The following is a 26,777-nucleotide window of genomic DNA, read 5'->3' as shown; positions in this document are numbered from 1 at the left end:
TCTTGCGCAGGCGCAGCGTCCTCCCGAGCGGCACGGTGCCGTGCGTCACAGAGGTCCGCTCCGCCCTCTCGCCCGGCCCAGCCCCGGGCCCGCGGTGTGCCCTCCGCTTCCGCCTGCTGCTTCCCTGTGCCGCTTCTTCGCGGGTCCCGGCGGCACAGAGGGACCGGGGAGCCAGAGGCGGGGCCCAGACCGTTCTCAACCGCCTCTCGGTCTGATAGTGAACTTCCCAAGTTAACTGCCCACAGTGGAGCCGGAAACTTAACCCTTCATTTCCCTGGAGGGCAAGTTTGGAAGGCCCGCACTGATTGAGGCGCGGACGGGACTGTGAGCCTGCTCACACGCGGAGGGTTCTGACGGCAGGGGCCGAGCGGAGGGGCTGTCCTGCAGAACTGACCGTGTAGCTGCCTCCCCCGTGAGCTGAGAGCTGCGGCGTTTTTCGGCCCTGCCCCCTGACGCCCAGACAGGTGTAGGGCTTAGGCTGGGATTTGAACCTGGGCATCAAGCATCTGTTAAGTGAATGAGGGGGTTCAGCAACAGAGCCATCAGCCGCGGGGGACACGCCCGATGGCTCTCCTCACAGGCTTACCTTAGTTATTCATGTCTCTGGCTTTGTTGGTCCCTGCTGCCACCGAATGCAGCCCAGCCACTGTCATTCTTTACCCTGGACTAGTACAGGCCTGCTAATTGCTCTGTCGTTCACGTAACCAGAGACCTATTTAAAGGGACAAAATTATTAGGGAATTTTCTGTTTAAAATCACTCAATTATTTTCCATAAAGGCCCAAATTCTTCGTTTGGTCTCCAGGTGCGGCAGTATTTCCCCCGCCTACTTATCCTCCCTTTATTGTGCCCACCCGTGCATTCCAGCCCTCCTGGTGACTTTTCAGTTCCTCAGATTTCCTGTTCCCTTCAGCCTCAGGACCTTTGCACCTGGCAGTCCTTTGTCTGGCATGCTCTTAGCCCATGCTCTCATCATCGCCTAGTGAACTCCTACTCATCCTTCAAATCCAGGCTCAGATGCTCCTTCCTCAGGAGTAGCCTCTTCACTCTGTAGGTTAGATCAGCTCCCTGCCCCACAACACAAACTCCTCATTACCCTCTACTTTTTCTTTATCGCATAGACATGACTCCCGTAACTCCTGCCTGGAGGGTGGAAGGTGGGGCTGAGTGTTCCAAGCTTCTCATCAAGGCTTGGTGTTACTGGTGACAGCCCCATTCTGAAGCTATCCTGGAGCCCACCAAGAGTTGCCTCATTAGGACAAAAAGTGTGGTTGATCACCCATGAAATTCCAAGGGATTTAGGAGCTCTGTGTCAGAAATGGGTCAAAGACCAAATATTAGAACAAAAGCTGCCCCTGGTAGCTTCACTGCTTAGGAAATTACAAAGGTTTTAGGACTTCTGGCCAGGAGCTGGTTATTATATCACAGCACCACAGGCAGCATAAAGAGATCTTTGCTGTCTGTAGCCTGAGACAACAGTGCACACAACACACGCTCCTCGTCTGCCAGGCTGGTATAATGCTGGGTGGGACAGAAAGAATGGAACTCGATACCATCAGTGTGAAGCTTGTCTACCCATCTGTCTCTGAAGACCCCTGGGATCTGTCCACTTCCCTGTGAAAAAAACAGAATGCAGTTAGTCACACATTCACTTATTCAACAAGGGAAGAGGTATAACACATTGGAACTCTATGCTCTTGGACCAGTTACTTCATCTCTCTGCGACCCATTTTTCTCATCTCTAAAATGGGGCTCATGGCAGTACTTATTGCATAGGATTGTCTTAAGAATGAAGTGAGAGAATTCTTGAAAGGGATTTAGCACAGGATTTAGTACATAACAATAAATGTTAGCTACTATATAGCTTGAGCCCTCAGCTGGCACTGGCAGAAATGTGACACTGAATTATACACATGGTCCAGCTGAGGAGAGAGAGGAAAGATCATCACTGGGTAATAAAGTGTGATCAGTTCTACTAGAGACAGACAAGCAAGAGGTAAGGGGGAAAGGTTCTAGGTTCTCTAAACACCCTGGTTTCCCCTACAGATACATTTTTCTGACGTGGGGCAGGGGCTCTGCCCCGACAATCTAGGTTCTTCCTTCCCCTCAAAGATACTATGAGGAAGTGACTAACTGGCTTCAGTGTGGTGGTGATAGTGGAAGGTGCTCCAAGAACCCCTGTGCCTAAACTAATTCCTCATTCTTCTCCCAGAAGGTTCATGGCTGGGGGGCGGGGGGGTGGAGATGAGGAGGAGAGGTATTCAAAGGTAGGAGATGTGTGAGGTGTGCTGTTTGTATGATTCTTGTGGTTTCCATTTTATTATTCCTTAGTGTATGGTGAAACTTCCTTTGAAATGCAGGCTGATTTATCTAAGCCAAGGGACCACAGGGGAGGTTGATATTCACAGCTAGACAGAGAATTACAGAAACAGTACCCCCCTCTTTTTCTGGACATGTGTGGTAGAGACTGTGGGAACCAGTGTGGGGGAAGGGGAGGGGAGGCAAAGTCAGGACTGTAGCCCCTCATTCCAGGTTTTCTGGAGCTTTGGCTGCTGTGTTCCTGGGCCCCTCCAGCTGGCTGTCCTCCTCGTGGGCTTTTGACTGAGGAGGTCCGGATGTCAGAGCCTTTCTCCACAGGATATAGCAAGATTACTCCACAGCCACGGCCCAGCGCATCCTTCGCCATGCAGAGCTCTGGGTGCCTCTCCCTCACTTCTGTGTGGGCAGCTCAGCCTGGAGGAGGGGCTGAGGTTCTGAGTTCTGCAGTACTTGGGACAAGGAGGATGAGAGGAGCACCTGGCAATGGCTGCTTTTCTGCATCTCACTCATACCATCTGCCCCTCCCACAAGCCTGTCAGCTCGGCATTATTATCCCATTTTACAGAGGAAGAAAACAAGGCTCAGACACAGTAAGGGCCTTGCATGTGACATGTGCCATCGTCAAGCATCAGTGAGGCCCTGCTTAGGGCACAGCAATTCTTTTCTCAAATCCACTAATGACTGCGATACTCAGAGTACAACCTGAAGTCCCCACAACAGTCTCCAAAGTTCTGCCTAGCACCTTTCCTCTCTGACCACCCCTGTCCTATCACTCAGCTCCAGCCACACTGGCCTCTTACTGGCTATTTACTCCAGAACATGACAGGCACATTCCCACGTTCCCACCTTAGGGCCTTCACTCTAGCTGTTTCTTCTGCCCAGAACACTCTCTCCTCCTCACCTCTAAGTCTGTGCTTAAACCTCAGCTTCTCAATAAAGTTTACCTAGACAACCTTTTAAATTCTGCAAGCTGCCTCCCACTCCCACCCACCCCTTTACTTTTTTTTGAAATTATGGCTCTTTATTTTCACGTGACAGTTCAAAGGAAGTCATAGCTTCTGTTTAATGTAAAAATACACCCCCCCACACACACAAAAAACAAAACCGTGGGCTTAAAGGAAACCCACCTGTCACTAGGAACCTGGCTAAAGGATTCATATTTTTAGAAGGGAAGCACAATGCAGAATTCTCTAGAGAGTAGTTTTTAAAGTTGGTGGGGGGTGGTTAAATCTAGTTTGGGAGCTTATTTCCCAGGCTTAAAGTGATTTGGGGGAGGTATCACAGTGCTAGGTATAGGATGATGGGACAGTGGTCACTGCCAAGGGCCTTGGAACATATCTTGCTGTCACACAATGCAGGTAACAAAGAGTGAGACACCAAAAAGTAATCAAGGCGCCAACAAACATTTTTGGATGAAGCATTCATCATATAGGTCCAAAATGTGTAGACATAGGCCGTTGGGGTAAAGGTGCCGGAAACAGTCGGCACAGACTGCAGCAATTTCCCAAAGCCTTGACGCTCTTGTGGAGTGAAACCAGCATTCTTTTTTTGTTTCCCTTGGGGTTTCAAAGGTCAGTTTCTTCATGAGCCACACTGAGGTCCCCACAAAGCACAAGAGACTTGCAGGAAGCCAAGCCCTTCAGGAACTTGTGAAAGGCTCCATCCCAGCGCTGCCGGTACTCGAGGCGAACCAGACCTCAGCCTGCATTAGGTACATAGGCTGTTACCAGCAGAAATGTGCCCATTTCAGGCACAATCACTGGGCCTTCCTGATCATGTTCCTCCTCCCCAGGGCCATAGGAGACTGAGTGGGCAGTGGTGGGAGAGTAGGCCCACACCCCTGTACCCTTCCTTGTCTGAAGGAGCTGACCAGTACTGATGGGAGAGTCCCGAAAGCTCTTGACGTTTAGCTGGTAGTTTATTCTCTGAACATTTGGTCTCTTGTAGGCACAGGGTATCTGAGCTTTCTTCCTTAACCCAATCTAAACTCTTCTTCTTAATCCAGGCTCGAAGCCTATACACATTCCAGGAGATCTTGAGTGTGGCCGATTTGCCACTGGGTAAGGTTTTCTTGTCTGGGGGTCCTCCTACAGGACTGGTCCCTCTTCTGCCACTTTTTAACTTTCCTTTGCTCCAGCTCCCGCCTTGCTCTTCTTGGCCTCTGACTTCTAGGCTCTTCCTCAACTTCGGCCACCGCTCTCTTTTTCCCACGCTTTGGCATCACTGTAACGAATACCCTCCTGCGCCACGTCGCCCAACGAAGCAGTATTTTTACCGTTACCTGCTAGAATCCCGGCCTGGCTCCTCCTTGCCCGAGCACAAAGAATGGAGCCCCTCCCTTACTTTAATAGCACTTATTTTTCAACATACGATAAGACTTACTTATTGTACTTGTTTGCTTGTCTTCACCAGAATGGAAGCTCTACAAAACCAAAGGCATCGGGATCTTGTTCTCGGATGTTATCTCCAGCTCTTAGAACAGTTCACGCATGGCATTTAGCAGGTTCTCAATAAATGTGTCCGGTGAAGGAACGATTAAACACTGAAACCTAAGATTGCGGGCTAGAAGCTTCTGAGCTGGTGGGGGCTCCTCCTGGTTGCTGAAGGTGGGAGACGGACTCAGAGTGCGGGGATAGCCGCCCTGGGCTCACAGCACCCACCGGAGATTCTTGAGGAACTACATTTCCCATGAAGCTCTGGGCGCAGAAGGCCGCGGGTGCTGCCGGGAAGGGCATACGTACTTGAAGGCTTGTCGGGTGCCGAGAGGATGGCGGCTCCGAGAGGTGTGCTGTGCGCCGGGATGCAGGCGAGCGTGGGGGTGGGTCGCGTGCTGGGGACACTTCCGGACATGATATGCCAGGTCGAACCCACTCTTGGGGCTCCGTGGAAAGATGGATGGGCGCCGGGCAGAGGAGGGACACCAGCGGAGGGGATTGAGCCGTTATTGCAGCCCTCGAGGGGAGGGGCCGCGCGTGGGTCTCTCAGGTGGCGTGCGGTGCAGTAGGTTCCTCCCGCTCCCTCGGCATCACCTCAGCACAGCTCTCTGCCTCAGGTCAGCAGAAGATCCTCACTGCCGGGTTTGCAGATGGGAGCACTGAGACTTGCAGAGAAGGGTCTCAGCTAACAACCTGCAAACCCTTTATTTGACTTTGCCTTCAGACAAAACCCTCAGCTCGTGTCTCCTTTCCCGGGGACAGTAGGGTCTGGCCTAAGGGGTGGCGGGGAAGCTGACCCTCTTTCTGTGCCCCCAGTATTCCCACTGTCCTGCGTGGTGCAGCAGTATGCCTGGGGGAAGATGGGCTCTAACAGTGAAGTGGCTCGGCTGCTGGCCAGCAGTGACCCGCGGGCCGGGATTTCGGAGGACCAGCCGTATGCAGAGGTGAGACCCGGGCTGTACTTCAGCCCACTTGAGCAGCAGGTGAGACTAAGGGACTTCTCCACTCAAAAGGGCTGAGGCGAGTCACGAGGATCAGCTGCGAGCGGGGGAGGCGGTGGAGAGGGAGAAGGCCCGCTGGGCTCTTCAGAGGGCGTTGGTGAAGGTGGCTGTGGCACCGGAAGGAGAGAGGCTTTTGTCCTAATGGGCTGAGATTTCCAGTACCGCCTTCCTCCAAGAACTCGCGGCGCGTACTGAATTTTAACTCAGCCGTCTTTGACAATTAAAATATTTACTTTGACTAACTTTTTACATTTTTAAACCTAAAATGCTAAATATTTCTCCTGCCCATTTAGTGGAGAAAAAGGCAAAGTATAGGAAGCCTTTAGCCTCTACTTCTGAGACTGGAGTATGAATGCTAACACCTCACAGAACCATTTGAGAGTCAGAGCTTTTCAGTGACCTTGACAGTGCAACTGTCATTCTCCTTATTGGACAGATGAGGAAACTGAAACCCAGAGACAGGAAATAACTAGTCCAAGCCTCCCCAGGTGGCTAGAGGCAGAACCTGGACGAGAGCCTGGGTCTCCTGACCCCTGGTGTCTGGGGTCTGCTGCCTCCCTTTATGTCCTTGATGGCATAAGCCTTTATACCCAGTCCTGGGAGCCCGGTCTCGGGACTCAGCTGCCCTATGGGGAGCACAGGGTAACTATGATTGGGGCAGGCAAACTGGTGGTGCCAGGTTCTTTTATTTCCCCCCAAATTTCCCGTTTTTTCCAGCTGTGGATGGGGACCCACCCCCGGGGAGATGCCAAAATTCTTGACAACCGCATCTCACAAAAGACGCTAGGCCAATGGATTGCTGAGAACCAGGACTGCTTGGGCTCCAAGGTCAAGGACACCTTTAATGGCAAGCTGCCCTTCCTCTTCAAAGTGCTCTCGGTTGAAACGGCCCTGTCCATCCAGGCACACCCTAACAAGGTACAGGATCAGTGGGACACAGAGGCCAGGGTAGAGAAGAGCTTATGTTAAGGCCCTCCCATGACTTTTACTCCACCCCTGCCAGGCTCCGGACCAAAACTAAATTCAGGCGTGACAACTCCGAATTTAGCTCCCCAAGGCCAGATGCTGGGACACATGCTGGCAGGCTAAGTCTAAGTCTGGCATAACTGATGTCTATGCCAGAGGAGTTTCTCCAAGCTTCTTCCTGGGCTCCCTTGACCCAGCCCAGGACTATTCGTATCTGCCATTTTCCCAAATGGTTCTTTGGGAGAGTTCACCCCTTCTAGCGCAGAGCAGGCACCCTCGCCGTTGCCTCAGCCCCACCCCCAGGGAGTCTTTCTGCAACAAGCCCAGGAGTCACCGCATAAGCATTGTCTGTCTAAACTCATTTCTAAATGGGCAAAGTACGACCTAGAGAAGTGAGGGATTTACCCAAAGTCACAGCTTGTTAGCATCAGAGCTTGGCTTGGTGTTTGGGTGTCGCGATTGGCAGTCCAGGCCTCGTAAAGTCTGCCCCTGCTGTCCCCCAGATTTGGCCCATGTCCCTGCCCTGGGTTGGCTGAACCCAGAGTTTCAGCATTATGCCTTGACTGGGCTGATTGCGAGAGATAGGAAGTTACTGCTATCTGGCGACTGGAGAACACAGAGAGCAAGGGCTGGGTGGGACTGGTGTCCTGCTAGGTGACGGCACCTTGACCGTCCTCTTCCCCTGGCCATCCCACAGGAGCTGGCAGAAAAGCTGCACCTCCAGGCTCCACAGCACTACCCCGATGCCAACCATAAGCCAGAGATGGCTATTGCCCTCACCTCCTTCCAGGGCTTATGTGGCTTCCGGCCCATTGAGGAGATTGTGACCTTTCTGACGAGTAAGGCTGGGCAGAATGCTGAGAGCGTGCACACTGGGCTTAGGATGCATGGCCACCCTAGGGCAGAGCCAGGCCGTGGCCAGGAGCAGAGGGGCTGCTTGGCTTCATGAATTCCTGAAGTCACTGGGAAAGGCCATGAGACCAGGCTCAGGTGTGGCTGCAAAGTTTGCTTAGCATTGCTTGGCTCCTTGGTTAGGGATGGGATGGGATGGGGAGGCCTCCTCAAACTTCCCACTTCTACGGGTTCCATCTTGCCTTTCCTGATGTGGGCCCTGGCCTGGCCTTGCCTTCCTGCAGAAGTGCCCGAGTTCCATTTCCTAATTGGAGATAATGCAGCAACACAGCTAAAGCAGAGCCTGAGCCGTGACTCCCAGGCCGTGGCCTCTGCTCTACAGAGCTGTTTCTCCCACCTGATGAAGAGCGAGAAGAAGGTGGTGGTGGAGCAGCTCAACCTGTTGGTAAAGCGGATCTCCCAGCAAGGTGGGTATTGTGGCCTGGGTGCAGTGCCCCTCCTGGGTCCCCGGCGTAGACATTAGGCTGTGGGACAGGGTTCTCAACCCCTTTGAGCAAGTGGAACTAAAGTGGGTCCGACTTGGATGGCCTGCTGGTGACTTAGCATTTCTTTCTCAGTCTGTGGAGTAGGGCCCTAGGTTGAATGCTGCTTCCTAACTGGCCATCCTCTCTATGTGGCTGGAGACAGACTAGCCTGGAAGACTGTTAGGATGTCTTTCACTCAGGTGTTCTGAGGTTTCCCCAGTCCTACAGCTGCTCCCCATGGCTGGATTTGTACTTTGGGCTAGAGAGCAGGAAGAGGAAAGGTGATCCACCCTCTCCTCCAAAGGCCTGATGCCCAGAGCTCTCAATCAGTAGATTTTTCCTGGAACACCTGCTCTGTGCCCAACCTTGTGCTAACTAAGAGTCCAGGAAATGACTGGAGGATGTGGTCATGTCACGTTTGGGTTGGAGAGACAATACAGTGAAAAACAAGGCAGAAGGGACTCAGCCATGAGCTTATGTGGCACATATGATGTGCCCTCGTACAGGTGACCCCAGAGTTCTCCTGGTACTGTCTCTGCACATTTCCCCTGCTACCTTTGAGCCACAAGGAACAGTTTTCTGTTTTCTTTGTTGTTTGGTGTTTCCTCTGCTTGCATGCCTGTCCCTTTAGGATTCCTGCCCTCGCAGCAGAAGTGATTCCTCCCACTTGCAGCTCCCGTAGCTCATGTCAGGTATAGCCCTTAGCACCTGTGAGTCTTGTCACCACATGCAACTCAGGGCAGGGACCCATCTCCGTGAGCTTTGTGTGGCCCAGTGCTTAACAGAGTAAGCATTTGGCACGTCTGTATGAAGACATGAAGACTCAGAACCACCCTCCAATCCAGACCAGCTGGTTTCACTGTGGCATTGACACACCCTGCTTTTACTTACAAATACCCTCCCTCTACACATTCATGACAACTCACCCCTTTCCCAAGAAGCCTTCTGTCACCACTAGCCCAAGCTGATTCGCCCTCCTGATCAGACTGCAGGACACATTTTGGCGCTTAGCACATTCTGCCTCATGCTATCTGGGGGACCAACCATCTCCATTTGCCTGGGACGAGTAATTAGCTGCGATGCAGTACTTTCCCTGCTGAAAAAGGGGAAGGCCTGGGCTAACTGGGAGAGCTCGTCCCCCGACAGGAAACTCTTGGCTTATCTCCTAACTAGATTTTGAGCTCCTAGATTAGTGGTTCTCAACCAGGGCACATTGGCAGTGGTCTGAGACATTTGGTTTGCAAAACCTGGGTTGGGGTGCTAGTGGTGTCTGGTGGGTAGAGCCCAGGGATGCTGCTATAATCCTACAATACACATTGACGGTCTCCATAACAAAGAACTACCCGGCCCAAAATGTCCGTAGTGCTGAGGTTGAGAAACACTGTCCTAAAAAACCACTCTAGACCCTTCCAAGACCCTGCCCAAGACCCTTCCCATAACACCAGTGTCTTTTCTGCTGGTGCCATTTGGTGGTCATGACACTTTTAATGCCTAGTGTAGTGCTGGGCATTTAGATGGTTAAAACGGGAAAAACGGCATCTGTGCAGGCTGGAATCTCGGGGCTGGCTGGCCCCCAAATGATGGGCACGTGGCCAGAACATGCCCACCAATTTCTGCACTGCTGTGGGCAGGGACTACTCCTGAGTGTTCCTAAGTGGCCTCGGCGTGCTCTGTGACTTCCAGTGGCTGCTGGGAACAATGTGGAGGACGTCTGTGGGGGCCTCCTGCTGCAGCTGCACCGGCAGTACCCAGGAGATATCGGATGCTTTGCCATCTACTTCCTGAACCTGCTGACCCTGAAGCCAGGGGACGCCATGTTTCTGGAGGCCAACGTGCCCCATGCCTACCTGAGCGGAGGTGAGCCACATTTCAGCAGTGAACCCCACTGCCATCCCCCTTGGGCCTTGTTTCCCCATCTGAATGGGGGAGAGGCTGGTCGAGGAGCCCTTCAAGGTCCCATCGAGCTCTGACCTCCTAGGGTTCCTGGGGTCAGCAGGGAAGCGGGCAAGAGGATGATGGGTGCCAGGTCGGTGTTGGGCACTGCTGGAATCATCACAGCAACCCTGGAGGGCATGACACAGTTCAGCCCTGTCAGCCTGTCAGTGTATGTGGGAACCGCAGTATATGGGACCAAGGCTCTTCTCTCCCCTGTGTCACACCGCCTTCATGTCCTGTCATCCCAGAGATGGCTTACATTTAAAGTGCACGTTGTCACTTTTGACGCTGGCTGTTTGTCCACTCGTGGACAGGCTTTACAGCATAGAGTCTGGGGAGGGTTGCAGCTCCCCCAAGAGTGAACATGACTCCCTGACAACAGCAGGTGGCCTGTCACCCGTTTTTGGTGTAGTTTAGCTCATTCTCCCAGACTTGCCATTCAGTTTTACCTAACTGCAGGAGGTCATGGTGCTCGGCTTAGAAGGCCCAGCCCTGGAGAGCCAAACTCCAAGGCTCCTTTCTCAGCGTAGCACATGACAACTCTGTCCCCAGACTGCGTGGAGTGCATGGCGTGTTCAGACAACACGGTACGTGCTGGCCTGACACCCAAGTTCATTGATGTGCCAACTCTGTGTGAAATGCTCAGCTACACCCCCAGCCCCAGCAAGGACAGGCTCTTTCCTCCAACAAGGAGTCAGGAAGACCCCTACCTCTCTATCTATGACCCGCCTGTACCAGATTTCACTGTTATGAAAATGGAGGTAAGGAGGGGGGCCAGGGTGGGTGTCTTTTGTGGGGTATGGAAAACCCTGGCAAAGGCTACAATGTGGACTGTTCCCTGGGCTGAGTTTCCTTGTGTCAAACTCACTTGGGGGGGTGGGGAGACAGCCGCAGGGCCTGCACATCCTCCCTATACCAGGGATAAGACATGGGCCTCCATGTTGGCAGAAGCCTGAGCGGGGGCAGAGGCGGCAGGGCTCTCCCTCACTGCCCCATGAGCTGGCAGAGCCGTCTGAGCTGCACTGGCCTCGTCTCTTCCTGCCCAGGTCCCTGGCTCTGTCCCTGAGTATGAGGTCGTGGCACTGGACTCTGCCAGCATCCTCCTGATGGTGCAGGGTACAGTGACAGTCAGCTCTCCCACGGCCCAGGCGGCAATCCCCCTGCAGCGTGGGGGGGTGCTCTTCATGGGGGCCAACGAGAGCGTCTCACTGAAGCTCACGGTGCCTGAGGACCTGCTGGTGTTCCGTGCCTGCTGCCTGCTGTAGAGGCCACAGCAAGCTCCTGCCGTCCCCCGGGATCCTGGCCAGCCTGCCCTCAGGCCCAGCCTAGCTGCCTTCCCTGCTCTGGATGCTCAGGGGACGCCTTAGGGGAGTGGGTGTGGGGCAGTGAGCGGGCCTAGGCTGACCCATCTCCTTCCCGGGAGGGGCCCGTGTCAAGACCAAGGGCTGACATTTCCCTTGTATTCTCAGCACACCTGAGCCAGGCTCACCGCAGGAGACAGCAGCTGTTCCACCTACAGCATGAAATAGGCTGGTGAAATCTATGATTAGCTCAGCATGTTACAGCAGAAGGGTAGGTAATTAATTTGTAGGAAGTGAGTTGTGGCCCTGAGGCTGCCTGTTTTGATGGCTGAAGAGAAGGGAAAGGGTAGGCGTGTGGACCAGTGTCACGCGGGAGACCCTGCTTGCTGCGCCATTTGTGGTGCGAGGCGGCCTGCGTGGTCTCTGGTCCCGCTCCCCACATAAGAACACAGGATACGGTGAGGCCAAGAGGAACACCCACGGAGCCATAGGTGGGGGAGTCACACCACTATAGTCTCTCGGGAGGCTGGATCCACACGACCCGCAACCTGCTGTCCGCTTCTCTGCCGGCCAACCCACCGACTGACTCTCCTTGACTCGACTCACCAGGGCAGCCTCGGCAGTTATATCAGGGGCTAATGGCTCACTGGTCACAGCTGACGGCCATCCACTACCCGGGCCAGCACCTTTCCACGTGAGGCCGAGCCTGGAAACTGTTCTCTGGGGCTCTGTCCCCACAACCAGTGTAGTTCATAGTTACCCTCTTGCTGTCAAGGCAATTAAAGATCACTTATGTTGAGGCTATGGGGGTGCAGAGCACCCAGCCTTTGTCTGTCTAGTCCCTGAAGTGGGCAGGCTGGACCCCAGAGCCCTTTTCTAGGAAGGAGAGGGAGAGGCAGCCAGCTTCAGCCTCAGATATAGCGTGCAGGTGGGCCTTGGGCCCTCCAGCCCTGCAGACAGTGGAAGGTGGGTCTAATGAGCAAGCTTCTCCAGGGTTTTAGTTGGCCTTTGGGCAGGGATCAGCACGCCGAGGCCAGCAGGTGGTGTCTGCCACACCTATGCATTTACGTACTGTCCGCCTGCTTTCTGGGTACAATGGCAAAGTGGGCCCTTCACAAAGAACGTTTGTCAACCACTTCTCTAGAGCAGTCATTGTAGATACAGGGACTCAGGGACAGAACAGCCCCATCTGTGTTGTGCAGAGCAAGCTAGCTACCTGTTCTAAACCGACAAGACGTCCCTAGAAGGGCATCCACTCCCCTAGTGCCTACCCTCACCTGTGCAGGAGGCTGCATAACTGTCTGTTTGCCACTGAAGTTCCGGACTGGCAGTCTCAGATCACCCCTGACGAGGCAGAGACCCAGGCTATTGGCTCCTATGGGGTAAGGGTTTAGACTCGCACAAAAGGAGCTTTCTGGGCTGCTGCCCACACTAGGCTCCCTGTACAGCTGAATTCTAGGAAACTACCTTCAAAAAAGTTCTGGTTTTGAGGTTGCTGGTTAGTTCTGTTGGTTGGAGCGTGGTGCTGATGACACCAAGGTTGCCAGTTTGATCTCTGAATGGGCCACTGTGAGCTGCGCCCTCCTTGAAAAAATAAAACAAAACAAAACTGGTTTCTTTGGCCCCCAAATTTCCTCTATTAGGAAAAAAAACAAAAACGGGACCTGGAAAGAAAGGGAACTCATTCTTAAGAGTTTGATGTGCAAAGGCCTATTCCATCCATGGTCTCCAGGCCTGAAAATGACGCCCATTGAGAACAGTAAAGAGGAGAGGTCCTATGAGGAATGGTCACAGGTGGGGCTGCTAGGCCATTTCTCCATTTCAGAATTTAGAAGGGGCAATGACTGCGGCCTCGGCCTTTCTTAAAAATCTTATTGCAGGGTGCCCGGTTAGCTCAGTGGTTAGAGCACAGTGCTCATGACACCCAGGTCGCCAGTTCGATCCCCACATGGGCCAGCAAGCTGCACCCTCCACAACTACACTGAGAACAAAGACTTGACCTGGAGCTGATGGGTCCTGGAAAAACACACTGTTCCCCAATATTCCCCAATAAATTAAGAAAAAAATCTGATTGCAACACAAAGATATCTCAACTAGCATGACTATATTTATTATTAACTTACAGAGCTGGAAAAGCCCAAGCCAAGAGTACTCTGTAAATACCATACAGTACCTCTCCCATGTGCGAGGTAAGCCCACATATACCCCTCTCCCCAGGGCACTATCACCTGCACAATACCCAGCGCTCTGAATTAAGGCAGTTGGGCTCTGGGCACCTCAGTGCCTTTATGGGTGACATTTTAGCCTCTGGCCTCTAGCCGCAAACTGACCATTTCTAGCCTGCCTCACTGCAGTGTCTGTCCCCCATTCCAGGTTCCTGCAACTTTCCACAAAGGTAATGCCTTGCACACAAGGTCACTCAGCTCTGGAAGAGCCTCTCCTGGGACGGGTGCAGCCACATACACTAGTGTTGATTAACAACAACCACCACCTGGGGGGGCTTGGTCTTGGGGTCCTGCTGCTACTCTTACCCCCAGCAGCTTCCAAATGCTTAGGGTGCTCTGCCCTAACCAACTCCCCCACAGAAAAGTGGAACCACACTCGACTGCCACAGCCACGTTTGGCCCCCACTAGGTTTCCTGTTACCACCAATGTCTTCCTTTACACTGTCCTACATCTGAGCCCTTTCTTCATGTACACTTGTCCACCTCTGCAGAAACGAGAGACCTGGATACAGTCTGTGTGGATGGGCAGGGAGTTCAGAACAGAGATGGCTCACTCACTCCCTGTATAGAGTTGCAGAGCCTCATCTGCCTCCCCTGCTCCTCGGGCTCTGCCCGCCTCCCTCCTGCTGTGACACTGCTAGATTGCAGAATACAAGTCAGCCACAGCACCCTGGGTACATCTGTTCCTCTCAGTTTCCTGGGAGTTGAGAAAAGCACCAAGACGAATGCCAATCAAGCAATAGCATTACGCTGATGAGGGTAGTTGACAAATACGGCCTTTTTCTCTGATGTTTGCAGTCTGTCAGTTACCTCACATGGTAGGACGAGAGTCCATGCCATCCCTCATATACTCCTCGTGGCCACCGGACGGCAAAGGAAACAACAGACCAGGCACTTTCCCACGTGGGCCCACGCGCCAATCCTGACTACCATGCCCCTTTGGCTGGGAACCCTGTCTACTCCCGTCCAGCGCACACCACTGTTCTAGGTGGGGCAAAAAAACAACAGACCCACTGAAAAACACATTCTAGGGAGGGATGTGGTCTCCCGAGATGCTGTCTAGTAGGGGTCACGGGTATCTGCCTGCCTTCTGCTGTGTTCACACGGGGCTGAGAGAGGCTACGTGGCACCCAGAGGCTTCCTGTGAAGTCCAATCCTGGCATCCACTTGGGAGGTCCATACACAGGCTGGCGGTACACGCAGGGGTAAGGGAGGCCCCCTGCAATGGCAGAGTGTCTCCTGAGGCAGGGCCTTGGCGGCAGGCGCAGCTGGTCCCGCCATCCCATCTGAGGCTCCGTCTGTGTCAAAGCCAGTACGCCTGCGCCAGCATACTTCTCACCCATTGCTACTTCTCAATTTAAAAGGCCCAACAAATAGGAAGGCACCCGATTGCTCCCTACAGCTCCCTCTGCTGGTATCAAAAATGGAGGCTTCTGGAGAGGCTCCAGTCCCTTCACCCAACCTTTAGCTCAAAGACGAGATGGAGAAACTGGCTAAGACCAAGGAGAAGAAAGGCGACCAAGGAAAGGCAAATATGTACATGGTGGAGCAGTGTTTCTCTAACTAGGGCGGACCGGGCTCACTAAACCTCCCCAGACAGCTGAACCAGTGGGGGATGCTCTGGTCCCGAGATTCTGGAAGCCTTGATCCTGCCGTGTCATCAAGCTGCTGTCCTCCCTGCCACAGCAGGACAGGCACAACCACAAGAGGGCCAGGGGGCCTGCTCAACGCTTTCCTGAAGGGCAAACCCGTAACCAATCTTAGAGGTAGGAGGAGGAGAGCTTAACAAATTTCTTAAACTGGTCCCAAACAGTTAAGTTCTTTTTCAAAGATTCTCAGCTGCAAACCACAAGTGCTATTTTCTGCCTCCACACACCACCACCCAGCACTGCCTGGGCACAAAAGCTCTATTTTTCCCCTCCAAAGAGCATGACGACAAATACCAGTCACGATATCTTCAAAAGTCTTTCTCAGCCAAACTTGTCACTCACTATTAAGAGCCAGAATTCCTCTATTCCTGCCCTTATGAAAGTGGTTTCGCCAAACTCTGCTCCAACGGCAGAGGGAAAATACAGAATTCCACCTATCACTCAGATGGGGGCCCTGGCCTGAGAAGCACCGGGAAGGGGTAACTGCAGGTCACTGACCTTCCCAGAGGGTCAGTGCCTCCAGTGATTCTGGGACTGAGGCAGTTCCCACTGCACTGTGACCTATGAAGAGCCAACAGGGCTCTGCAGGTATGGCGAGCAGGGCCCATCTTAGGGGTTCTGTCTACTGGAGGTTACAGGAGGAAGAGTCCCCAAGACAGCACCAGCAGCAGGAACACGTGGAGGAGGCCACAGACTTGGGGGGGATGAGGTCCAAGTCCTCATCATCTGGAATCTCATCCAGGTGATACCCATCCTGGAGCAGCTGGCGGCTCACATCCTGGTTCACCTGCTAAGAGCAGGAGAGAGAACTGTAAGCCAGGCGGCAAAGCAGAAATGACCGCTGCCCAAAAGGCAGACCCACAGTCCCCTCACCAAGTTTCCTGTCCACGCTCCACTCAGGCCAACCCCACATCCCTGTAGGTAGTGCCATCTCTTCCTATCTGTGCTTTGCTTGCCCAGCAGCGAGGGGTACCCAGGGGCCTGAGCCAGTGCTGTCCAGGCTACACTGTCATGAACCCCCAGGGGACGTGCTCTCACTAAATACTGCGGCATCTGATGTAAATACCAGATTCCAACTTATGTTTGAAAACCAATGCTCTGACCACTCCCACTGGGAATCCAGACTGGTCCCCATGAAGGCTGAAGAATATGGGACAAGGATACTAGAAAAATGGGGTAGCATAGTGAAGGAATATGAATTACAGTAGAACGGGGTGGAGAACATGTCCTTCGATGCCAGCAGAGCTCGTTCCCTGCAAAGTGGAATCCGTCAGCCTGGCTTTACCAGTTCCACTGACCAGAAGGAAAATCAGTCTGGGTGGGTGTAGGACTTTCTCTGACTCTTGGTTAACTTTTCGTTTTAGTTTTAACAATCTTAGGCCCCCAGCTATTCAAGGAGGACACAATTTACAAACTGCCTCGATTCTCTTGGGCAGAAACCCGGGGGTAGTCAAGGGCTTCCAGGAGAAAAGGGAAGAAATCCCAGTGGAGTACAGGCAGGTCCCCAGCACTTCACTTGGCCAAAGGCAGTGAGCTGCACATGCCACGACTTTATGTCCCTTGTTTCTGTCTGGGACAATCACTGAAAACATGTCCAAAAGGCCAGCCCAGGAGTATCTAAGTCTGAATCGTTCCATAGATGGAACAACTGAAGGAACAACAGTTGTTGCGCCTGGAAGAAAGTCAGCTGGGTGGGGGAGGGACAGGAATGCTGATCTCAGATCAAAATCAAAAGAAGGGAGACTAGAATTACTGTGTGACACTGGAGGGCAAGTCTAGGGACACTAAGAGCAGGCAGCAGGAGACGTCTCACATTAGTGAGGAAGACCTAGCTCTAAGAGCTGCCTGAAGGAATGATGTGTATGTGTTGCGGGGAGGGCAGGCAGCGAGGTTTCTTGGAGGCAGTGAGTACCCGGTTACAAGAAACATCCAAGCAAGCAGAGGCTGGTAAACACTTAGCTGACATTTATCTAGAGGATTCCTTTTCCCAGTAGTGGCCTGGACTAGAAGACTTGTGAGGTCATTTCCAGCCCTAAGGGTCCTGGATTTTCAACAGCCCTCCTTAGACACCTATAGCTCTTTTAGGGGACAGGGGCAGAGGAGAAGATTGGAGAACCAACCGGAATCTGGCACAGTGCCTTGCATATAGCAGGCACTAGACAAATGCCTGAAGCCTGGCCCCGCACAGGAAGGCTCTGGACTTGCCTCTGCAGAGGAATACCCGGAGGAGTATGTGGATTCCAGCTCCCCATCACTAGGAGAAGAGGCAGACAGTCAGTTCAGAGGGATGCCTGTGGGCACAGTTGCAAAAGGCACGGTGGGGAGCATGCAAGGGGGTCTGCAGGCCTTAGGAAGCAAGAGCACACCACACAACTCCAGCCCAGAATCTGTTGTGAGTACGAATGGTTCCTTCAAGGGCTCCAGCAGGGACGGTCACTGACACTAAAAGTGCAATGCGAACTCCCCCAGACAAGGCTGGTGCCCCAAATCCGAGAGCAGCACGAGTCCTGAGTCCTCTAAGCAAGCCATCTTGGGAAGGGATAGCGCTCCAAAGACAGCCCTGGAACATGCATAAGGCTCGGCGAAGGGCAGGAACTAGTGAAACGACCAAGCAGCCTGCAGTTTTACCCAGTCACTCCCCAGGGGGTACTTCCAAGGGGAGCACTCACCTGTCAGAGTCGAGGGACACGAGGTTTCCATCTGGACTCTGACTAAGCGCGGTATAACCCTTGTTAAACTTCACTGACCTGAAGGGACATGGGGGAGAAATGAAGCGCAGATGAAGCACGAGCATTGAAGGGAAGGCCAGCGTCGTCGCCCTGGGGGACACAGAACGGACGGCACTACTCCGACTGGCCTCCTCCCGGGTCCCGCAGCCAGCGCTGCCAGCCGCGTATCTGGCCGCAGCTCCTCAGAACACGCACCTGCCTGCACCACGCCCCCCGTGCTCGGGAGGGAAAACCACACGCCCTCCTCCACGGATCAGAGCAAGCAACCCCAAACACCTAATTCCACCCGAGAACAGAATCAGTGCTCCGCGCAGGCAAATGCCGTCCCCTGAGTCTCAGCTCTCATCTGTAAAAGGGGCACTGGACAATGTCTCACCCAGCCCTCAGGGGTGAGCATTCTGTTTTTAAGCATAGCAGGCCGGCGGTCGTCACTGCTCTGCACCCGCACTCGAGACCGGCCGTTATGCCCCCTGTGACTTAGCGAATGGGCCCACGCCCTGACAAAGCTCTCACTCCGCGGCCCTTTCCCGACACAAGCACGTCTCCAGGGGGTTGGGGTGGGGCAGGTCCTTCCCCTTCCCACTTTAAAACAGTGAACCTGACAGGCTGGCGTCAGGGGACCCCTAGCTGCGCCTTAAGCGTGCGTCCTCCGACTCCCAGTCCGCAGACTGAGGGCTCCTCCGCGAGCCGCCGGCAGAGGCGGGGGCGCCGGCTGACACCTTTTCCCGGAAGAGTCGGGGCGATTCGGCGAGGCCCCCAGCATGCCTTTTCTCCGCAGCACGGCTCTGGCCAGGTCCCGGTGCTTCTCTGGAAGTCAAAGGGCCGCGGTCAGCGGGGTGTCCCCCACTCTGCCGTGTCTCCCAAGCGCCAGGGACCCACTCTTGCAGACTTTCGGAGGCGGGAGCAGGCCGTCGGGGCCCCTCCGGAGTCGCCCCAGCGGGGCTCCGGAGCGCTCACGGGGGACGCGGCAGCCCGCCCAGGCAGAGACCCCATCGGGCTGCACTCACGCAGCTTCGCCTGAAAGGAAGGCGCGCGCGTCACCATGTACGGTCCCCGCTTCTCCACAGCCGCCGGGGTGCGCTCCCCCAGCCGCGGGATTCTGCGGTCGCTTCGCCCGGAGGGCGGCTCCGCAGCTCCCGCCACGCGGCCCGGGGCCTCGCCGGGCCCGGGTCCGGGTGTAGATACCCGCGCGGCGTACCCGCCGGGCCCCACGGTCGCCATGGCCCGGCCCCGCCCCGCCGAGTGGGTAGAAAGCAGTCCGCGGGGAAGGAGGCGGTCTTTGAAGACGATGGCTGCGCGCAGGCGCGGGCCGTGCCCGCACCGCCTTCCGGCCCCGCCTGCGGTGGGCGTGGCCTCCCGCCCCGCCCTTCCGTGGGCGGGGGAGCTCCAGTCCCTCCTTTCCGGCGCCCTGCGGGTCTTGCAGTTCGTGTGAACCTTGGGCTGTCGAGGCCATTGCTTTCTCGAGGCAAAATCAAATACTGGTGTGTAAGGAGGGCCGCGGGTGTGCGCACACGGACCGAGTCGTTTACGCTCCTGCACACACGTGCTCTCCGCAGTCTCCCGGGTCAAATGGCCGCAGCCGGACTTCCCCAAGGGCGCGCCCTGGAGAGCTTGGGTTGAACCTGAAAGAGCTGTAAGAGAAAGGGAAGTATTAGCACTCTTCTCCGGAATAGGAAACAGGCCGAGGAGAGGTTCGAGGACCCTGCGGAGGTCACAGAACTAGAGGCAGTGCCAAACCCACGTTATTTCCAACACTACGCGGTGCTGGAGATCTTGGTCGAGGCCTAGTTTCCACATTTTAAAATAGAACCAACGTCACTATCCCTCGTACAGCGACAAACAAGGGTAAAATGGGCTGTAGAAAGAAGGGTGAAAGTGCGCTGAGCCTGTGTGTGTGGTAGGGCACCGAGCTGTCACTGCTCTTGACTTCTCGGGCCCCCAAGGGATGTGCTTGTAACTGGCTGGAAAGAAGCCCCAGATCCTTGTAAGAACCGCCAAATCAAATGAGGCTGTGCAGAGGCTAATTTATTGGCCTCCACAGGGTAGCTCAACAATGTGCAACTTCTGAGCCCCCAGGGGCTCAACCACCCAAACAGTTGAGCAAGACTATGCGTCAGGATAGAAAAAAAGAATTTAGGGATGGAGTTTTTTAAACATTAGAAGCACAAGGGAATGCTAACTGTTTTGATAGATTCTACCCATTCTGACCTCCAGAAACGGCAATTTCCTATGACCTAACTTAATGTTGAAACCTCCTGACCTCCCAATGAAGCTGGTTCCTTACCCCTGCTACTCAATGAGACTGAGACTTGGTCAAATTCACTAGTTAAGTGGTAAACCTAGAATTTGAACCCAGCGCCCTGTGGACTCGAAATAAATGATTTTTCTCATGGCTATGTTGCCTATTAAATTGATGGGGACTTCAAGAGTCAAAGAAAATGTGATTGAAATCCACTCAATGTCACAAATCTCCAGGAACTTGTGGTAAAAAAGAGGCGAGTGCCCTAATCCAAGCCCCTCCTGAGTCTCATCATTAGCGCTCAGTTAATTGCTATGTGATTGAACATGGACCCTGAATCCAAATTAATTGCTCTGCCACTTGCTGGCAAGTTATTTAACCTCTTTATGTCTCAAGTTTCTTCAGCTGAGAAGTGGGGATAACAGTACCTGTTGGAGAGCATTGTGAAGTTAAATTGTCATGTGCTTGAAATGGCACTGAGCATATGGTAACCACTCAGAAATGTAATCTGACAAAGCTTACACAGTGTTTTAAGTACTCAGTGTTTGTTCTCTCACTAGGCTGTGTGCTCCCCAAGGCCAGACTGCCTTACTCACTTCGCATCCCTTGTTTTTAGCACAAAGTCATAGTTACACATGTTGGTTGAATGAATGTCCTGTTTCCTCCTCGTTAACTTTTAGTTAATTTAGAATCATAGAACTTTGGGGTTAGGAGGAATCTTAGAAATGATATAGTCCAAACTCATTTTATTAATGAAGAAATTGTGATTGCCCAACTGTCCTGGCCTGGGTGTGGGCAGTTCTCTTTCCTGTTTAAGATATTATGTTCACCAGGAATCTAAGAAAAATAAATTGCTCTCCACTCCCCAAAACAAACACAAAGAATAAAGACTAGGTTGAAGCGGATGGGTCTCCTGGCAAGAACTGCCACAGCACACAGGGCACAAAGCCCCTCTTCCTCCCCTTCTACTTAGACCCTAACCCAGAGTGACGATGCTGGCTCCCCTGCTGGCCTGGGGACCCCCCTATCCTCCTGTTCATCTCCAGTGTGGCAGATACTATGCCAGGCCCTACAGATCTAATGATGACTACGACAGATAAAGCAACTCCTAGTGGATTCCCAGTCTTCTTTCATTCTTTGTTGTTGGGGGTGGGGTGGAGGTACATTCTTGGCTGTTAGGTGCAGACTCCCACGCTGGCTTTCAGGCCTCCCTGCCCACATTGGGCAATCACATCTTTATCCTTGGCTCCAGATCATGGGAATCCTTCCCATTCTATAACCTTCCTGAGTACTGGGACAGATGAATCTTCCTCATCAATTGAGAATTCTGGTTCTGTCCACTGGCAAGTATCTGGGATTAGGCTTAGGAAGGGATGGGGAACAGTGGTGAATTTTTTCTTATTGAGGTATAATTGACATATAACATTATATTAGTTTCATGTGTACAACACAATGACTTGATACATATTATACATGGCAAAATGATAATCACAATAAGCCTAGTTAACATCAATCACCATACATAGTTAATTTTTTTTCTTTTTTTACTCTTGATGGGGACTTTTAAGATCTACTCTCTTAGCAACTTTCGAATATGCGATACAGTATTAACTATAGTCAACATTCTGTATGTTACATCCCCAGGATTTATTTTATAGCTGAAAGTTTGTACCCTTTGATCCCCTTCACCCATCCCCTAGTTCTAACAGTTTTTTTCCTGCAACCACCCATCTGTTTTCTGTATCCATGATCTTGTTTTGTTCTTTACATTTTACATGTAAGTGAGATCCTACGTTATTTGTCTTTCTCTGTCTTTCTCTACTCATTTCATTTAGCATAATGCTTCAAGGTCCATCCATGTTGTCGCAAATGGCAAGATTTCATTCATTTTTATAGCTGAATTGTATTACACACACAATTTCTTTATCTATTTATCCATCGATGAACACTTAGGTTGTTTTCATATTGTAAATAATGTTGCAGTGAACACAGGGTTGCATATATCTTTCTGAATTAATGTTTTCATTGTCTTTGGATAAATACCCAGAAGTGGGATTGCTGGATCATATAGTAGTTCTATTTTTAATTTTTTGAGGACCCTCCATACTGTTTTCCATAGCAGTGGCACCAATCTGCATTCCCACCAACAGTGCACAAGGGTTCCCTTTTCTCCACATCCTTGTCAACATTTGTTATTCTTGTCTTTTTGATAATAGCCATCCTAACAGGTGTGAGGTTGTGTCTCATTTTGGTTTTGATTTGCATTTCGTTGATAGTTAGTGATGTTGAGGATTTTTTCGTATGCCTGTTGGCCATCTATGTCTTCCTTGGAAACATATCTTTTTAATTCTGCCCATTTTTAAATTGGATTGGTTAATTTCTGTTACAGAGCTATATGAGTTCTTTATATATTTTGGCTATTAACCCCTTATCAGATATATTATTTGCAAACATGTTCTCCCAATGAGTAGGTTGCTTTTTTGTTTTGTTGGTGGTTTCCTTTGCTGTGCAGAAGCTTCCTAGTTTGATGTGGTCCCACTTGTTGACTTTTGCTTTTGTTGCTTTTGCTTTTGGTTGAAGTCAGATCCAGAAAATCATTGCTAAAACCAATGTCAACTTTACTTCCTATATTTTCTTCTAGGAGTTTTATGCTTTCAGGTCTTACATTCAAGTCTTTAACCCATTTTGAGTTAATTTTTGTGTGTGGTGTAAGGTATAAATAATCTGATTTCAGTCTTTTGCATTTGGCTGTCCAGTTTTCCTATCACCATTTATTGAAGATGCTGTCCTTTTCTCCTTTGTTGTTGCCATATATGTGTGGGTTGAATTTGGGTTTTCTATGCTGTTCCATTGACCTATGTGTCTGCTTTTTGCCAGTGCCATGCTGTTTTGATGACTATAGCTATGTAATATAGTTTGGAATCAGGGAGTGTGATGCCTCCAACTTTTTTTTTCTTCTTAAGATTGCTTTGGCTACTCGGGGTCTTTTGTGGTTCCATACAAATTTTAGGATTGTTTGTTCTGTTTCATGAAAAATGTCATTGGAATTTTGATAGGGCTTGCACTGACTCTATAGATTGCTTTTAGTACGTACATTTGAACACTATTAATTCTTCCAATCTATGAGCACACAGTAGCTTGCCATTTATTTGTGTCTTTAATTTCTTTCATCAATGTCTTATAGTTTTTAGTGTACAGGTCTTTCACCTCCTTGGTTAAATTTATTCCTAGGTATTTTATTCTTTTTGATGTAATTGTAAATGGAATTATTTTCTTAATTTCTCTGATATTTCATTGTTAGTTTATAGAAATGCAACACATTTTTATATATTGATTTTGATTCCTGCAACTTTACTGAATTCATTTATTAGTTTAGCAGTTTATTGTTTTTTGGGGGGAAACTTTAGGGTTTTCTATATGTATCATGTCATCTGCAAATAGTGAGTTTTATTTCTCCATTTCCAGTTTAGATACCTTTTATTTCTTCTTCTTGCCTAATTACTCTGGCTAGGACTTCCAATACTATGCTGAATAAAAATGTTGTTCCTGATCTTAGACAAAAAGCTTTCAGTTTTTCACTGTTGAGTAGGATGTTAGCTGTGGGCTTGTCATACATATGTGGCCTTTGTTTCATGTATGTATTTATGTATGTGTTTTGGTAACCTGCTGCCCCAAACAAGGCTTGCCCTTCATGTATGGCCTTTATTAGGTTGAGGCACATTTCCTCTAAACCCATTTATGAGTTTTTATCATAAATGGATGGTGAATTCTGTCAAATGTTTTTTCTGTATCTGTTGAGATGATCATACGATTTTTACCCTTAATTTTGTTAATGTGGTATTTCAGGTTGATTAAGGATGTTGAATCATGCTTGCATCTCTGAAATAAATCCCACTTGATCATATTATATGATCCTTTTAATTTATTGTTAATTTTGTTTTGCTGATTATTGTTGGTTTGTTTAATTTATTGTTGATTATTATTTGATTTGTGTTTAATATTTTGTTGAGGATTTTAAAATCTGTGTTTATCAGGGGTGAATTTTTTTATCCAGCCACTTCCGAGGCTCTTTCCCATCTCACCAGATTTCAGACTCTAGCCTTCAACTTCACCCGTTATTGGTGGAGCACAGAAAACTAACAGATAGAGTCCATGAAGCTGCAGGTCTTTCTGGGCTCTCAGGTCACTTGCCCCACCTTCATCCCCACATTAATTCGTGTCACTTCTCTCTAGGGAGAGAGATTTCCCAGTCTTTGGAACATCCTCATATGGCACTGCCTTACCCACTTTGTATATGTATAAGGAAACTGACAAGTTAACTGACTTTCCTAAGGCCACAATGTTGTAGAATTAAGAGCTGAATACTTATCTGCCTCAAAAGACTGTCCTCTTTTTATACCAGTCAGGTGTGTATCTTTTTTTTTTTAAAGATTTTATTGGGGGAACAGGACTTTATTGGGGAACAGTGTGTATTTCCAGGCATGTGTTTCCAAGCCAAGTTGTTGTCCTTTCAGTCTTAGTTGTGGAGGGCGCAGCTCAGCTCCAGGTCCAGTTGCCGTTGCTAGTTGCAGGGGGCACTGCCCACCATCCCTTGCGGGAGTCGAACTGGCAGCCTTGTGGTTGAGATCCCACTGGCCCATGTGGGAATCGAACCGGCAGCCTTCGGAGTTAGGAGCACGGAGTTCCAACCACCTGAGCTACCAGGCCGGCCCCCAGATGTGTATCTTTAATGTTATGGACTGAATTCTGTCATTTTCCCACCCATACCCTCCAAATTCCTATGTTAAAATCCTAACCCCCAATGTGACTGTATTTGGAGATACAGCGTTAAGGAGGTAATTAAGGGTAAATGAGGGTAGTGTCCTAATCAAATAGGACTAGTGTCCTTATAAGAAAAGACACCAGGGTTGTGCACACAGAGAAAAAGGCCTTGTGAGGACACAGCAAGAAGACAGCTAGCTATCTGCAAGACAGGTAGGCAGACCTCATCAGAAACCAACCCTGCTGGTGCCTTGATCTTGGACTTCCAGCCTCTAGAACTGTGAGAAAATGTTTGTTCTTTAAGCCACCCAGTCTGTGATATTATTATGTCAGTCCTAGCACACTACTATAAATGACAGTCTCCAAAATTTCAGAGAGAAATGTGCAGAATCTGCCTCCAGAGCATAACACTTGCTCCAACAAAATACTTTTAGAATTGAAACACTGGGCAGAAAGCTAATCATAAATAAAGGCATGGCCACAGCTGTGGAGAGCATCATTGCATTTGTCTCTGTTTTTGAATGAACTTCCCCAATGTAGGAAAATGATGCAAAACTGGGCAAAATGAACAATGTCTTTGCAAAATGTGAAGATGGCCTCCTTGTGCTAAGGACAAGCTCCCTGGCAACTAGTTAAATAGCAAAAACCGTGGTGGCAGCTAGCAAAGCTTGGTAAATGGCTAGGCTACAACCATTTTCCCCAGCACCACACTCACGATGATTATTATAATAATTAAGGCCTAGTCTTTCATTCTCTTTATAACCCTGCAAGGTAGCTCCATTTTCAGATAATAAAACTGAAGCATGGGATGGGTAGGTAACTTAACCAGTCATGTGGGTAGCAGATTGGAATGTGAACACAGGTCTGAACCCCAATTTCATTTTCCCACCTTATTATGGTCATAATGCAACATATTATGCTGCATTACATTGCCTAACATCAGCTGGTGGGTAAATGCAATAAAAAGATGCTAGGAGGAGATATGATTGGAATTTCCCATCATCTATGCAATATTCTTACCAAAAACATTTAACTGGATTTTAATGATGAGGAAACAATCTGGCAAATGCAGATTGCGGTGCATTCTACACCACCACTGGTCTTGACTCTCTTTTTTTTTTTTTAAAGTGTTATTGGGGAAGGGGAACAGGACTTTATTGGGAAGCAGTGTGTACTTCCGGGACTTTTCCAAGTCAAGTTGTTGTCCTTTCAGTCTTAGTTGTGGAGGGTGCAGCTCAGCTCCAGGTCCAGTCCCCGTTGTTAGTTGCAAGGGGGCGCAGCCCACCATCCCTTGCAGGAGTTGAACCAGCAACCCTGTGGTTGAGAGCCCTCGCTCCAACCGAGCCATCTGGCCATCGGGAGCTGAGCGGCAGCTCATTGACTTCATTCTAGTTGTGGAGGGCGCAGCTTGCTGGCCCATGTGGGAATCAAACCAGCAGCCCCGTTGCCCAGAGCTCGTGCTCTAACCAACTGAGCCACCCATCTGCCCCTGACTTTGACTCTTTCGAAAAATAAACCATTTTATGCCAAACTGTTTGAAGCATATTGACAGTATTGTGGTTATGTAGGAAGAGAAAGTCCTTATTCTTAGATGTCTACTTAAGTATTTAGGGGTAAAGTGTCATGTCTGCAACTTGCTTTCAAATGGTTGAGAAAAAAAGTGTGTATATATACTAGATATAAAACAAATGTAGCAAACCATTAATTGGTCTGAAATATTTCAAAATAAAGAGTAGGAAAGAAAAAGCTAGAGACCCCATTCTGTTAGGATAGAAGCCATCAAGTGGTGGAAGGATCCTCCTCTTTACATTGTGAACAATATTTACTCTTTACTTCTTTTAG

At 50.6% G+C, this 26,777-nt stretch overlaps 2 protein-coding genes, 1 long non-coding RNA gene and 1 pseudogene across 11 annotated transcripts; 1 reads left to right on the top strand and 3 right to left on the bottom strand.

Moving 5' to 3' along the window:
• Window positions 1-161: 161 nt before the first annotated feature.
• LOC308498099 lies at window positions 162-1,606 on the bottom strand. Its single transcript, XR_013993426.1, has 3 exons — window positions 1,553-1,606; window positions 587-712; window positions 162-506 (listed from the first exon to the last, which is right to left on the bottom strand). It is a non-coding gene; the product is annotated as an uncharacterized lncRNA (long non-coding RNA).
• Window positions 1,607-3,596: 1,990 nt separating this feature from the next.
• LOC308498098 (DNA repair nuclease/redox regulator APEX1-like) lies at window positions 3,597-4,965 on the bottom strand (annotated as a pseudogene). Its single transcript has one exon. The product of its transcript is annotated as a DNA repair nuclease/redox regulator APEX1-like (transcript).
• A 62-nt stretch (window positions 4,966-5,027) lies between these two features.
• On the top strand, window positions 5,028-12,131 carry MPI (mannose phosphate isomerase). 6 transcript variants are annotated; one of them, XM_081048264.1, is made up of 8 exons: window positions 5,028-5,101; window positions 5,570-5,697; window positions 6,472-6,672; window positions 7,418-7,559; window positions 7,857-8,039; window positions 9,780-9,953; window positions 10,584-10,792; window positions 11,078-12,131. In XM_081048264.1, exons 1-8 carry the CDS (start codon window positions 5,086-5,088, stop codon window positions 11,294-11,296), a joined length of 1,272 nt encoding a protein of 423 aa, XP_080904390.1. In that variant the 5' UTR covers window positions 5,028-5,085; the 3' UTR covers window positions 11,297-12,131. The 6 variants fall into 6 exon arrangements, with proteins under 6 accessions (XP_080904390.1, XP_080904389.1, XP_080904393.1 ...); XM_081048263.1 differs by having other exon boundaries at window positions 5,570-5,736; XM_081048267.1 differs by having other exon boundaries at window positions 5,062-5,370.
• A 1,288-nt stretch (window positions 12,132-13,419) lies between these two features.
• Window positions 13,420-19,202, bottom strand: FAM219B (family with sequence similarity 219 member B). 3 transcript variants are annotated; one of them, XM_081048271.1, is made up of 5 exons: window positions 18,943-19,202; window positions 18,655-18,742; window positions 17,876-17,953; window positions 17,327-17,460; window positions 13,420-15,996 (listed from the first exon to the last, which is right to left on the bottom strand). In XM_081048271.1, the coding sequence occupies exons 1-5, from the start codon at window positions 19,154-19,156 to the stop codon at window positions 15,941-15,943; spliced, it is 570 nt and encodes a 189-aa protein (XP_080904397.1). In that variant the 5' UTR covers window positions 19,157-19,202; the 3' UTR covers window positions 13,420-15,940. The 3 variants fall into 3 exon arrangements, with proteins under 3 accessions (XP_080904397.1, XP_080904395.1, XP_080904396.1); XM_081048269.1 differs by having other exon boundaries at window positions 17,412-17,460; XM_081048270.1 differs by having other exon boundaries at window positions 13,420-15,993; window positions 17,412-17,460.
• Window positions 19,203-26,777: the final 7,575 nt, after the last annotated feature.

This window comes from Rhinolophus hipposideros, assembly GCF_964194185.1.
Source record: "Rhinolophus hipposideros genome assembly, chromosome: 5".
Taxonomy (NCBI): Eukaryota; Metazoa; Chordata; class Mammalia; order Chiroptera; family Rhinolophidae; genus Rhinolophus; species Rhinolophus hipposideros.
Note: the sequence above shows the minus strand (reverse complement) of the source record. Positions and strands in the feature narration are given on the sequence as shown.